The sequence below is a fragment of the Erythrolamprus reginae genome, chromosome 3, assembly GCF_031021105.1.
Source record: "Erythrolamprus reginae isolate rEryReg1 chromosome 3, rEryReg1.hap1, whole genome shotgun sequence".
Lineage (NCBI taxonomy): Eukaryota > Metazoa > Chordata > Lepidosauria > Squamata > Dipsadidae > Erythrolamprus > Erythrolamprus reginae.
The window spans coordinates 201,008,221-201,023,045 of NC_091952.1; the positions used below are offsets into that span (position 1 = coordinate 201,008,221).

At 40.0% G+C, this 14,825-nt stretch overlaps 2 protein-coding genes across 3 annotated transcripts in view; one reads left to right on the forward strand and one right to left on the reverse strand.

The window, feature by feature from the left end:
• Window positions 1–786, forward strand: part of ENOSF1 (enolase superfamily member 1) — a 28,944-nt gene extending 28,158 nt beyond the window's left edge. For both annotated transcript variants that reach the window (XM_070747603.1, XM_070747604.1), the window contains one exon: window positions 106–786. In XM_070747603.1, coding sequence (XP_070603704.1) covers window positions 106–192 — 87 coding nt within the window. In that variant the 3' untranslated portion in view covers window positions 193–786. The remainder of the gene's footprint in view (window positions 1–105) is intronic.
• Window positions 787–2,525: 1,739 nt separating this feature from the next.
• Window positions 2,526–13,747, reverse strand: TYMS (thymidylate synthetase). Its single transcript, XM_070747605.1, has 7 exons — window positions 13,417–13,747; window positions 11,789–11,862; window positions 7,744–7,918; window positions 5,230–5,331; window positions 4,912–5,087; window positions 4,074–4,145; window positions 2,526–2,906 (listed from the first exon to the last, which is right to left on the reverse strand). Exons 1-7 carry the CDS (start codon window positions 13,619–13,621, stop codon window positions 2,769–2,771), a joined length of 942 nt encoding a protein of 313 aa, XP_070603706.1. The 5' UTR covers window positions 13,622–13,747; the 3' UTR covers window positions 2,526–2,768.
• Between the last annotated feature and the right edge of the window lie 1,078 nt (window positions 13,748–14,825).

Genomic DNA, 14,825 nt, shown 5'->3' on the forward strand with positions numbered 1-14,825 from the left:
TTTAGTTCTTATTGTTAATTAAAATATGTACATTAACCATACTGAGCACATACTAGTAGGGCATGTTTATTTTTATATATTTAAACATGATTTTTTTTCTTCCAGGAGGCTGGATATTCCTCTGAAATGAAAGAAGATTCTGTAAAGAAATACCTGTTTCCACAAGGAGAAGTCTGGCAGAAGTGTTTATAAACGTAAAATAAATTTATATTCCATTTCCCCCCAAATGAAGATAAAATTCAGCTATTTTTTACATTGATGTTATATTAAGATACAGGAGTCAATTAAGTGCTTTTAGAAAGCAGCTTCCTCCGTTCATACAAAACAAAAATAGATTGTATTGCCAATAAATGTTTTTGATTAGTTTAAAAATAGGCAGCTTTTAATAGCTAAGTTTAACAGTTAAATGATTCATCCCTCTTCAAGCTATTCCAGAACTACAGGATTATGTAACGGAAGGCTGAACTTTAAAATGTATCTGCCAAGATTAAAGGTTCTAAGTAAAGTTTAAGTGCATGTTGTGATGCAAGGTTTTCTGCGTAGCTGTTCCTTACAGAAAATAAAGTAGGAAGCCTGAATCTAAATATTTAAATTCTGGTAAACGTTTAACGTAGAATAGCAATTGGACCAACAGTTTGGACAGATGATAGTAATGGCGCATTATAGTCACTAAAGCAGCGGTCCCCAAATTGCAGCCCGCCGGCCACACGCGGCCCACTGAGGCCATTTATCCAGCCTGCCGGTGAGTGACAAGAACACAGGGAAAAGAGAGAGAAAGAAAGAAAAGGGAAAGAGAGGGAGGGAAGAAGTGGAGAGGAATGAAGGTGGGAAGAAAGGAAGGAGAAATGGAGGGAACAAGGAAGAAAGGAATGAAGGAAGAATGAAATGAATGGAGGGACAGAGGAAGGAAGGACTGTTTTGGGGGGAGTAATTTTTTTTAATTTTTCTCTCAACATACATTCAGACCAGTGTACCATCTAATTTTCCATGAATAAAATGCAGTATTTTGTTAGTAACTAATATCAATCATCAAAAAAGTTGCAAAAGTTTTTTTTTCTAATTTTGTCATCCAGTTACATTCATTTTCTTTTAATTAAGTTTCCTCCCTAATGTTCCTTCAAAAAGTGCAACACCAATTATATTTCTAACTTATTAACCATTATGCCAAAGTGCTTCCTTCTTTCTTTATACATTTTTCATAAGCTAAGAAAACCTTCTATAGCCAATCTGACGTCAACAAAAGAAAATTAAAAACAAAACATAAACATTTCAGACCTTCTCCCCCCTCTAAATAGTACGTTCCCATTTTGTTTACTTTAAAACAAGGTATGTGCAGTGTGCATAGGAATTTGTTCATAGTTTTTTTTTATAGTCCAGCCCTCCAACAGTCCGATGGACAGTGAACTGGCCCCCTGTGTAAAAAGCTTGGGGACCCCTGCACTAAAGCATGCATCAGTTTTTTGGAGTGAAAATAGTTTATTCTTCTAATTAGGAGTTTTTTTGAATATGGGAATCAGCAATAGATGATGAGCCAGATTTTGAACTAAACTTGTAACTTGAATTCTTTCATAGAATGGCTCTGCTGCAAAGGCATGTTGTTTTTAGTGAGATGATTAGTAGCAGAAATACCCAATTTCCTGATATTGGATTGTCGGCTCTTCCTATTTTATCACCCAAATCTATATATTCCAGGCCAGAGTTTTGTTAATAGAGAATATTTTATACCCTTGAGGAGTATAGAAGTAGAGCTCATTAACAGAATCCTGTTATTCTTACAAACTTGCTGTATTTGAAGTTGAAGTCATGCTCATTATTGTAAATTATGAGTCCGGAAGGATCTAATAAATTAAATTAAAATTTTAAAATGCTAAAATATGAGGTTTTGTAGTATCCTACATAATATTTAGGAATTGTGAATACTATAATAAATACCAAACATGAGTATTATGGTAGTAGCAAGGGAGAATGTTAGGGTATTAATGTCAAGACTTGATAAAATCCCAGCTTTTTTTACTATTCATAATTAGTGCAAAACTAGTTTCACTTTGCAGTTAAAATGCACATGAGATTAAGGTCCTGCCAATCTGTAGCAAAAATGAAACTTTCTTGCTAATTGCAAGGAAATGCACAGAATTGCAGTTTGTGGCTTAAGCAACTGACAGCTGTTACTCTTAGGACAGCTGTCGTAATGACGTTCATCTGCTTCCACTATTTGGAAAGAAAAATGTAGCTTTTAGGTTGTGCAGAAGCTATTCAATCTTATCCCAAATCTTATAGCTGAGAGTCTTTTGCATAATAAGTATACACGGGACAGCTCTGTAAAACCAACTATCTGGGTAGTTCTTTTTTCTCCCCCCAGCCATTTTGGAAAACATGAGTAAAATTACTGGAATCTATTTCATTTTAAAGTTGCTGACTGTCAACTTTCCAAGCTGTGTTTGTTGCTTTTTCTATGCTACAATATTTTCCTACTAGAACTTTGCCAGGTTAGCTTGAATAAATGAATGATGCAGTACATCTTTCCCTTAATATTTCAGCTAACGTTTATTACAACACATATGATTTATTGGATAATTCCAAACTACAGAAACCCTTTATACGCTCTGCATGATGCACATATAGCAATCTACTTCAGATCCAAGCTTCATACGAAAGCCGAACCTTTAAAAAAAAGAACTGCTTTTGACCTTTTAAGTGATGTGAATACAAATAATGCTGAAACGCATTAACTCCAGACCGAACATTAAAACAGTCACAGAAAAAAATCATTAGACAGCCATTTCCATTTTAATGGCTGGGTATGGATGATAGTCTTCTAACTCAAAATCATCTGCTCTGAAGTCGTTGATGTTTTCAACTTTACGAAGAATTTTGAGCTTGGGGAAAGGTCTTGGTTGCCTCTGAAGCTGAAATTTAAAAATAAATATATATTACATGGCATAAGAGTTCAATTAAGTGAACTGATTGCTTATTGAAGATACTTTTTATTGGTGAATTATGTAAATTTTTATTTAAAACAGTAAATTTTTTAATAGGTTAACATAATTATACCTGAAGATGTGCCAGTAGCAATTCATCAGCTGTAAAAATGCTACCCTATTAAGTTATAAGACACTGCATTTTGTAACAACTGAAGGTTCCAAGTGGTTTTCAAAGGTAGGCCCAAAGACAGCACATTATAATAAAGCAATCACAAAGTAATGGCGACATAAGACAGAATATACTCGAGTTAATTTGTTGGGAATTGTCAAGGGGGAGAATATAATAAAATAACCATATATATTATATTACATATAATAAAGCAGCAAGAATAGCATTTGTGCAATGCTGGAGATAAAAGAATATACCTCCTGAAAACTTAGTAATTAAAAGAAAATTGATTGGGCCGAAATGGACAAATTAAAAATTGAACTGACAGAACAAATAGATTCGGAATATTAGACAATATGGAAGAAGTGGTACGATTGCATTGAGAATAGAAAAATGGAAGGAGAGATAAAACACAAGTAGAAATAAAATCTATAATTAAAGTGTATGGAATATATTTGAATTTAAGATTTAATTGGATTTGTATGCCACCCCTCTCCGAGGACTTTGAATATAATAGCATGTAAATAATATGTGAATGAGCAGTTATACATAAATTATGAATATTTTTTTGAGAAAAAATACAATAATCAATTTTTTTTAAAAAAAGTTGAGCCAAACACTCCAACTTTTTTTCTGTCATTAGTCCAGGATAGCCATTTCCAGATCCAGAAAAGAGACCACCAGAGAACATAGATTTCTAAGCCAGTGTTCAGTTTTGTTATGAATCAACTTTTATTTTGACCCACCCAGACCCTGATAGCCTCACTGCACCTCCTGTCCAACCTAGGCTGGAGTTAGAAAAATATTACCTACATAATGATTATGCTAATGTGTTATCTCCTCCAATTGCAGTGTTGCAATGAATTGTTGATAAAGCACTGCTGACAGATTTAAAAGTTATACTTTATCCAGGTCTTGATGGATAAAGTAGTACACATAATGGTTTTAATGATATTGAAACAATAATCAACTGATATAATTACCTGTACTTTCAAGGGTTCGATATGGTTTAAATATATATGAGCATCTCCTAATGTATGTATAAATTCACCAGGCTATATTAAAAAAAAAGTATTATTAGTGATGAATTAAGGTTAAACAGAAAAAGAAATATGCTGCTAGACACGTTTTGTTTTCTGAATGTACTGTCATTATTCTTTATACACCAGTTCGTTCATACTCTAAAAGTATATCTTTATGTCTATTATGTAGCTCCGTAATGGCGAACCTATGGCCTGTGTGCCACAAGTGGCCCATGGAGCCATATTACAGGAGCTCAAGTCTGATGCGCACATGATTTTCAGGTCTTCTGGGACCACTGTGAGTTGGGGAAAAGGCTATTTCCAGCCTCTGGAGTGGGTGAGGAATTCCTGTTTTTGCTCTCCCCATGCCCCAGAACCTTTCTACGAGCCTAGCGACAGCGAAAATTGTATTCCCCACCATAATTCTGAACTGTTATATAGAAGTCCCAATACTGCCAACATAGTTTTTTCCTCCGATACCACTCATCTTTATACATTTCGGTGAAATGGAAACAAATTCCTTCTGTATCTCACCATATTTAAGCCTCAGTATATAAATTCTTCCAACTGAGACAAGTGCCAGACGTTGAATGCTTGAGTCTACCACTAAAGCACAGGAAAAAAATTCCCATAAAGATTGGGAGGTGCTCTGTACCCAATTGTTCATAAATACATGGCACAAAATCTCTATTGTCTTTCTGGAAATATAGTTTCATTCCTTGTCAAACTGTTCACCCTGAAATTTGTTTACCATGTTTTTCTTTACTTCCCATGGAAATTGTTAAAAAGATAAGAATACCTTCAGGCCTGTAACGTGGGCAATCATTAAAGTAAGAAGTGAGTAGCTAGCTATGTTGAAAGGAACTCCCAGTCCCATGTCTCCAGAACGCTGATATAACTGACAAGAGAGTTCACCATTTGTAATGTAAAACTGGCAGAGAGCATGGCATGGAGGTAGAGCCATTGCAGAGACATCTGAAAAGCAAACACAAAAACCCAATTTTTTAAAAAAATAGTCCAAAAGAAGACGTCTGCTTGTGCAGTCATCATGGATAGCTTTGTTTTCTACGATAGATATTATTTTGTTTCTAACACTGTGTTAAATGTTATAATGTACCTTTAGGATTCCAGGCACACATTATAATTCTTCTGTCATCTGGATTGTTTCTGATTGTATCAATTACTTGCTGAAGTTGGTCTACTCCTTGTCCTGTATAATCTGCAAAAAAAAAAGTGAATGAAAGCTTATTTATAATACTTTTCAATACAAGAATTAATCTCACTCTTAATAGTTGTTTAGCTTATTTATTATGATATTAGTATTTATAAGTATTTAAGAATTGCAAGTTCCTTCTGGAAATGTCTACTAAATAAACCAAATAAGAAGCATCAGACATGGCCAATCAGCACAAATGTGTTTAGATAGCCTGTAAAATAGAATACAAAATATATTTTTATGATGTCATCTCATTAAAAAAGCAGAAAAGTAAGCCATTTACCGTATTTTTCGCTCCATAAGACGCAGTTTTTTTCCTCCCAAAGTAGGAAGAAAAATCAGCCTCGTCTTATGGAGCGAAGATGCAGGCAGGGTGGGGGGGGGGGGGAGGCTGCGAACTCGGAAGCGCCATCCGGCTGGCTGGCTAGCTGCTGCCTGGCCCCCTCCCTCCCGGAGGAGGGTCTCCCTCCTCACCACCAGCGGCGCTCCCCGCGCCAGGCAGCCAGCCAAGCCCCACGCCCGCCGGAACCGGCTCCTCGCTCTCCCCCCGCCGCCCTTGCAGGAGGTGGGGAGGGTCGGGCGGCCCGCCAAGGCCAGGAGGGACGCCGCTGCCCCCCCTTCCCTCTCTCCGCCCGCCGCTGCGCCGAGAGGAAATGCCGGCAAAGGCTTTTGTCAGCGGAGGCCGGCGAAGGCGATATTCAATGTCGGGGGCGCACAGGCGGTTGGCGCGCTCCCTATCTCCCTGCTAGCCCACTCGGAGTATTCAAAATAAGAAAAGCCTTTGCCGGCGAAGGTTTTTCTTATTTTGAATATTCCAAGTGGGCTAGCAGGGAGATAGGGAGCGCGTGCAACCGCCCGTGCGCCCCCGACATTGAATATCACCTTTGCCGCCGGCCCCGCCTCTCCTACAACCCCCTTGCTGAGAGCTCTCGGCAAAGGTGAGGCGGGCAGGGCGTGCGCGCGTCACCGCTAAGAAGAACGGAGAACGAGAGTGAGAGCAACAGACAGCAAGATAGTGAGAAAGAGAGAGTGAGAGAAAGGGGGGGAGAGAGAGAAAGAGAGGGGGGGAGAGAGAGAAAGAGAGGGAGAGGGAGAAAGAGAGTGGGAGAGGGGGGAGAGCTAGCAAGAGAGGGAGAGAGAGAAAGAGAGAGGGAAAGGGGGGAGAGAAAGAGAGAGGGGGAGAGATAGCAAGAGAGGGAGAGAGAGAAAGAGAGAGGGAAAGGGGGAGAGAGGGGGGAGAGAAAGAGAGGGAGGGAGAGAGAGGAGATAAAGGAAGAGAGAGAGAAAGGAAGAGAAAAAGAAAGAGGGATAGAAAGAGAGAGAGAGTGAGAGATGCTCAGTGAGCCTTTCTTTGAAGTTGCCTTTCTTTCTTTCTTTCTTTCCTTTTCTCTCTTGCTCTCTTGCTTTCATTCTTTTTTCTTTCTCTTGCTTTCTTTCTTTCTCTTGCTTTCTCTCCTTCCTTCCCTCCTTCCATTTCTTTCATTCCCCCTCTCTATTTTTATTTCTCTTTCATTTTCTTTCTCTTTCTTGCTTTCTTTCTTGCTCTTTTTCTTTCTCTCTTTTACCTTCCCTTCCTCTATTTCTTCTTTTCTTTCTCCTTCCTACCTTCTTCCCTCCCTCCCTCCCTTCAGTCCTTCCTCTCTTACTCTCCCCTTTCATAAGTTTCCTTGCTTCCTTCCTCTGTTCCTGTTCCTTCCCCCTTTCTTTCTTTCTTTCTTTCCTTCCTTTCCTCCCTCCATTTCTTGCTTTCCTTTTCCTTCCTCCCTTCTTTCCTCCCTCACTCCCTTCTTTCACTCCTTCCTCTCTTCCTCTCCCCTTTTTGGCTCAAAATATTTTTTTTCTATTTTCCTCCTGTAAAATCTAGGTGCGTCTTATCAGCAGGTGCGTCTTATAGAGCGAAAAATACGGTAATAACTGGTGATAGTATAAATCCATTTTAATTCTAGGGGAAATTTGAGCTGTTAATTAAATTTCCTATTCCATACTGATCAAAGTACTTATTAACAATAGATGTAAACAGTAGTTTACTGTAGGTTAAACGGGACAAGATCAACAATACATAAGTATAATATTATTTACGTAACTACTGAAATTATGAAAATTTTAAAACACTAATTACTTCCAAATAGGGTGGATTTTATTTAAATCATGATTTTAATCACCAGTTAAGTCTTCATTTAAATCATAACTTTTAAAGAGCAACTCATCTATCTTAATGAGTTTTTCATTGTCTATTTTTTTGTATTTGTATCTTATATTTGTGGTTTTTTTAACACTGGAAAATTAATAGACTATTTTAAAAAACAAAAAACTATCTCTAGGTAATTTTTACTCCAAAAGCATTTTATCAAAATAAATTTGATAAAAATAAAAAATCCAATTTGAAAATGAAAGCAAATATTCAACCATGTTTACCAGCATTCATATCTTTGTACTCCGCTCCAAAATGTCGCCACTGGAAGCCATAAACAGGACCCAGGTCTCCTTCCTCTCTAGAAGAAAATCCTTGTTTGTCTAAGAATTGCCGGGAACCATTGGCATCCCAAATCTTAACTCCTTTAGCAGAAAGTTCTTTTGCATTTGTAGAACCCTGTGGGTAATAGGAAAGAAATCCTTTATTCACATTAAGCATAAATTCTTTAGATTTCTTGTATTTTTTTAAAGGTCAATACCAAGCTCTAATACTTCCAAACACTTGGGGAAGAAGACATCTCCCAGCATTAAGGGATAACGTTTTAATTACTGCCGTGACAATTCAGTAAAGCAGTAAATATTCAGAGTACAGTGATCCCCCGGGTATCGCGCTCCCGATCATTGCGAACGGGCTAAATCGCGATTTTTCAACCCGGAAGTCAAAACACCATCTGCGCATGCGCGCCCTTTTTTTTTATGGCCACGCATGCGTAGATGGCGCCGGGCAGATCAGCTGCTGGGCGGCTTCCCTGGGTCTTCCCCCTCTTGCTGGCGGGAGGGCGAGCGGCGGACATCAGCGAGGAGTTTCCCCACCGCCCACGCAAACTCCTCGCTGCTGCCGCGCCCGCCCTTCGCCCGCCCACGCCGTTCGCTCGGGCCGCTTCCCAGCTGAGTACTCAGCTGGGAAGCGGCGCGAGCGAACGGCTTGTCCGCCGCCTGCCTGCCCGCGCGCCCGCGGCTCGCCCGCCCTTCGCCCGCCCACGCCGTTCGCTCGGGCCGCTTCCCAGCTGAGTACTCAGCTGGGAAGCGGCCCGAGCGAACGGCTTGTCTGCCTGCCTGCCCGCCTGCGGCTCGCCCGCCCACGCCGTTCGCTCGGGCCGCTTCCCAGCTGAGAATTCGCTTCAGGACTCAGCTGGGAAGCGGCGCGAGCGAGCGGGGTGGGCGGGCGAAGGGCGGGCGAGCGGCAGCGAGGAGTTTGCGTGGGCGGTGGGGAAACCCCAGCGCCGCTTCCCAGCTGAGTCCCCTTCCCAGTGTTTTTACTTCCGCAGCGCTACTTCGCGCAAAACCGATCATTGCGAGGGGTCCTGGAACGGAACCCTCGCAATGATCGGGGGATCACTGTACCAGTTTCAGTACTCAGATTGCTTTCTGTATATACTTCATATTTGCAGGTGTTTATGTTTCTATAAACAAACGCTTCAGTGATTTGTGAAGCTACAAAGTACATTTCCTTGACAGATCAATTTTATATTGTTCTTATTCTACAATTTTTTTTTAATTTAATCAAAATACGATTTTGCTTGTTAATTACTTTGTATGCATTATATTTTCTAATTCTTATTCTATTAATTTCCTCAGAGAGAGGCGGCATACAAATTCAGTTAATAAGTATAAATAAATATAGGAATATTTGATTACAAATAATAAATATAATTTTAATGTTACAGGAGAAAAATTAAAACTGATTTGAAATAAAAATATGAAATTTTTTTCAGTATCATACATTATACAGTGGTACCTTGACATATGAATTTAATTCGTTCCAGACCCGAGCTCGTAAGTCGACCAACTCGCATCTCGAACGAATGCCTTTAGACTTTATTTTTCGTGCTGAGATAACCAGAAGCAAGGAGATTCTTGCGCCACCTAGTGGAAGCTCGGCTTTTATCCTGAATTTGAGCTCGGGTGTTGAAAAGAAATTTCGCTCGCGTCGCGGCTCGTAACTTGGAATACTCGCATGTGGAGCAGCTCGTATGTAGAGGTACCACTGTATTCGTATTTAACAACGATCAATATATTGCATTACTTTAATCCAAATTTTTAATAGTACTATAATGCATTAATAGGCCATAGATTTTAACCAGACTAACCCTGAAGTTGTTTCAGGCTCTACTTTTCACAAGGCAGAGGGGGAATTAGAAAAGTTACTCCAGTGAGAACTCTGGAATATGGGACTGGTGCCATGTGAAATGTGCAACCTTGCAGGTGGTGAAACATGCAAAAAGGCTCACACCGCTATACTCAAGGTGAACTTTGCACTCGGCCTTAAGAGTAGGGGCTGGCATGTAGGCGGTGTGATGTTGGGCAATGCATTCTTGTCCCCATGCACAAGCTGGATTAATTGCTTGTGGCCATATCCGGCCCAGGGGCCAAGATTTGTCCACAGACCACTGGTTGGTGACTTAGGATCTAGAGCACATGTGGGCAATCTCCTATCTTATCCTTATCCAGAGAGGTTCCAAGGAATTGATCTAATCATAGGTTCCTTGGTCCTCTGCTTTAGCTGACTCCGCTTTCACAAAATTGTCTTCAGTTCACCATACCCCACCCCCCAAGAATTATGTTTCTTTTAGAAGTGAAACATGCATGTACTAGTATATTTTAAAGAATTAACTTGGTAGAGAATATGATACTTATCTGTCACTTCTATCCAATAAAAAGAGAGAAAGAGATAGCAATATTAGAAACATTGACGCCAGAAAAAGACCTCATAGTCCATCTAGTCTGCCCTTATACTATTTCATGTATTTTATCTTAGGGTGGATATGTTTATCCCATGCATGTTTACATTCAGTTATTGTGGATTTACCAACCATGTCTGCTGGAAGTTTGTTCCAAGCATCTACTACTCTTTCAGTCAAATATTTTCTCACATTGCGTCTGATCTTTCCCCCAACTAACCTCAGATTGTACTCCCTTGTTCTTGTGTTCCCTTTCCTATTAAAAACACTTCCCACCTGAACCTTTTAACATATTTAAATGTTTTGATCATGCCCCCCCTTTCCCTTCTGTCCTCTAGACCAGTGTTTCCCAACCGGAAAGGGAGGGGGGAGAGAAAGAGATAGCAAGAGAGGGAGAGAGGGGGTTAGAGAAAGAGAGGGAAAGAGAGAGGGAGAGAGGGGGGAAGAGAAAGAGATAGCAAGAGAGGGAGAGAGAGAAAGGGAGAGAAAGAGAGCAAGAGAGAGGGAAGGGGGGGAGAGAGAGATAGCAAGAGAGGGAGAGAGAAAGAGAGGGAGAGAGGGAGGAGAGAGCGAGAAAGATAGCAAGAGGGAGAGCGAAAGAGAGAGGGAGAAAGGGGGAAGGAGGGTGAGGGAAAGACATAGAGGGAGGGAAGGAGGGAGAGAGGAGGGCAAAAACGAGAGGAAGGAAGGGAGAAACAAAGAGATGGAGAGAGAGGGGGAAAGAAAGAGGAAGGAAGGGAGAGAGAGAAAGGGGGAGAGAAATAGAGCGAAAGGGAAAGAGAGAGATTTTTTTTTGTCCAAACTTTTTTTACACACACACACACCCCGCTCCATGTTCCCCAGGATTTTCTAAATGTGAATAATGTGCCGCGGCTCAAAAGAGGTTGGGAAACACTGCTCTAGACTATACAGATTGAGTTCATGAATTATTTCCTGATAAGTTTTATGCTTAAGATCTTCCACCATTTTTTTTAGCCCGCCTTTGGACCCGTTCAATTTTATCAATCTTTTTTTTGGTGAGGTCTCCAGAACTGAACACATTATTTCAAATGTGGTCTCACCAGCGGGATCACAATCTCCCTCCTCCTGCTTGTTATAACTTGTTATACATATTATTTTCAGGTTGTCCAGTTTTGTGTCTCTATTTCTTCTTTGTTCTACCTAGTCTGATGATTAATTTTATTCTTGGTGATCTCCATTGATTTGTATTATTGTTATATTAATTTTAACATATGCCTATTGGTTAGCCTCATCAACAATTTTAGATATGTGTACTGGAATACAGTGGAGGCATTTTTTGTCTAAAGGCTATAACCTAGATTTGTTATTGATAATGTTGAATAATTAGCTCCATGTTGGTACCACCCCTTTTATAGTTTGTAGGCTGATACATCTCGCCCAGGATACTTCGATCCACAGACCTCTGTAGGCTTCCAGTTAAAGACTAACATGCTTCATTTGTATCCTGTCTGAATAATTTATTGCTGAATTAATATTGAATTATTATTTGTATTTATAACCTCAATTTCTATTTATTTCAATGGATCTAATCAAAATTTGACTGGAGCCATTACTATGCATTATACCTTGATAAACCAAAGTAGTTCTTCAAGCACTCCTTTCCAGAATACTCTTTTGGTTGTTAACAATGGAAAATCATCTGGAAGAAAATGGGGGGGAAAACAAGATACTGGGATTTATATATAAACTGAACATTTTCTGAAGTTAATTAGTACATAATTTGTAGCCATTAAACATAATTCAGCTAAATATTTAATCAGTTCATTTTGGAAAGCTAACGTATAGTATTCAGACTTTTATTTTTTTAATCGAAGGACAGGAAAAATGCAACCTTACAATAAAGGTACTGTCAGTACTTGTGACTTTGGTACCTCAAACAGCTGACAGAGATAGAAGCTGGAGCCCTACTGGGTGACCTTGAGCCAGCCACTTTCAGTCAAGACTATCTTTACAATGCTGCTGCTGTAGAGGAAAATACAGGTAGTCCTTGATTTACAAGTCTGTTTAATGAATGTTTGAAAATACAATGGCGCTGAAAGTGATTTATGACCATTTGTCTGGGGCTATGGGATCCCGTTTGACAAGTAAAGTCAATGGGGAAGCCAAATTCACTTAACAGTGTTACTGACTCAACAACTGCAGGGATTTACTTAAATGCGGCAAAATTTACTTTAACTGTCTTGCTGAACAACATAAATGTTGGGTTCAATTGTAATAATAAATTGAAGATTACCTTTATAAGAAGCACTCCCTTAAATCGTATCCACTGCCAAAAGAAAAGGTAGACAATAATCTGATAAATATATAACTTGTGGGCTTTATCTATGAGCCTCGGTGGTGCTGTGGTTAGAGTGCAATACTGCAAGCTATTTCTGATCACCGTCTGCCAGCAATTTGGCAGATCGAATCTCACCAGGCTCAAGATTGACTCAGCCTTCCATCCTTCCAAGCTCGGTAAAATGAGGACTCAGATTGCTTACTCTCTGGTCCATCTAGTCTGCCCTTATACTATTTCCTCTATTTTATATTAAGATGGATATATTTAAGGGGCGTGCATCAGTGCAACAATGTGCCTTCCATCTCCTGTCCTTGCTGTTTCTTTATTTTACCTGTTGCATGTATTTGAATATTAAGACACTTACTTGTACCCTGCATATTAACATTATATGACTAACTAAATAAATAAAATAAATAAAAACATATGTTTACCCCAGGCATGTTTAAATTCAGTTACTGTGGATTTACCAGCCACGTCTGCTGGTAAAGTTTGTTCCAAGCATCTACTACTGATCACTCTATTGCTTGAAGTCGTATTTTCTGCAGTCTAGTTTGGAGAGGTTTAAATTTAGTTTGAATCCGTTGCGTGCTCTTGTGTTGTTGTGGTTGAAGGTGAAGTAGTCATTAACAAGGAAGGACATTTTGGTATATGATTTTGTGAACTATGGTTAGACGCACAAGCCTGAAAGTTGCCATGGTTGGAGACCCCCTGCTTTAAAGCCCACTCCCACACACACACCCGAGAAAGGGATTTGACCATTTCACCGTTTTGGGCGAGCGAGAGGCTCCAAGACCAGCGGCAAGGCTGCAGGAACGGGCAACGGTTTCCCGGCCACCCCCGAATTCCTCAAAAAGAAAGCCGCGGACGCACGGAGCCGAAGGAGAGGATGGGGTGGGGACACCCGATGGACTTCACCTCGGAGGTTGTACCGCGCCTGCATCCCGAAGATGGACAGCGTCCCCGTCCCGGTCCGATCTTCCTTTCTGTGTCCGAAGCGCAGGATCTGCTCTACCTGCTGGAGGTACTGGATCTCTCCGTGACATGGGGGAGAGCCGGGGGCGGCGAGGGGCTTTTCCTGGGGGACCGCGGGGGCCTCCTGCACGTCCACCTCGGCCGGCATTGCGAGATAGCTTCTTTTTGGCGCCGCTTTCTTGACGGGAGCGAAATTCTAGCGGTAGAATTATAGGGGCGTTCCCCGCCAAATTTTCAAATTAGCCAATCAGGAGAAGTCGAGCGTTTTTATCCCGACCCTGCATTGTGATTGGCTGATTCTTCAGTTCCTCCGCGTCCCACCTACTATTGTTTGAAATGCCGCGTGCCTCCTCTCCATTCCTATTTTGGAGGAGGAGGAGGAAGAGGGCGCAAGCGCTTTGCTTGCTCCTTTTTTAACGAATCAAAGTAACGAACGAACGTGAGGAAATACTGTATTGTTTTCCAAAATATCCCAATTGACTCAAGTTACTGATTGCATTTTCAGGCTATAGGCTTTATGGCAGCTGCTTGGTTTTCGGCTGTTTTAATTCTCACCCCATTCTGAAGTGGGTTATACTTTTACATAAAGGTGTGGCTTTCATCCCAGACCTGCATCTGCTTGTTGCAAACCACAAATATAACTTTGACCTCTTCACAACATTAATTAAGCTCGATTCTAATGCCGTTTAAAAGCTAACTCGTTGATAAAACCAAAGCATCAGCTTTAGTCTATTTAAAAAATAGAGCTATTCTAATTTAGCCCTGACAATTAGAATAATTAGAAATTAGAGAACTAGAAATTAAAATTAGATTTTCTGTAGAATGCCGATTGATTTAAATACCAAATACTGTATTACACTGCTGCATATGTTGTGAGCCACAATGAGTCTTCGGAGAAGGATAGCATATAAATCCAATTAATCATCATCTTCATTTGCATTTGACTTGAATAGTAAGTAACTTTCTTTTTTAAAGGAACAATTCCATTTGTACTCCGTCAGATTTATAGATAGATAAGATATGAAAAATAAATACTTTTCATGCTAATACTAAGGGGAAATGTTAACATACACAATTGCTCAGGAGAAAGAAAACTATCCTTATCAAACTGGAATAAATTTTGTTATTGCAATCTAATTTTAATTTCTCCTAGGGAAGCAGTGGTTCTCAACCTTCCTAATGCAACCCTTTTTAATACAGTTCCTCATGTTGTGGTGACCCCCCACCCATAAAATTATATTAGTTGCTACTTCATAACTCTCATTTTTTTACTGTTATGAATTGTAATGTAAATATCTGATATGCAGGATGTATTTTCATTGTTACAAATTGAACATAATTAAAACAGAGTG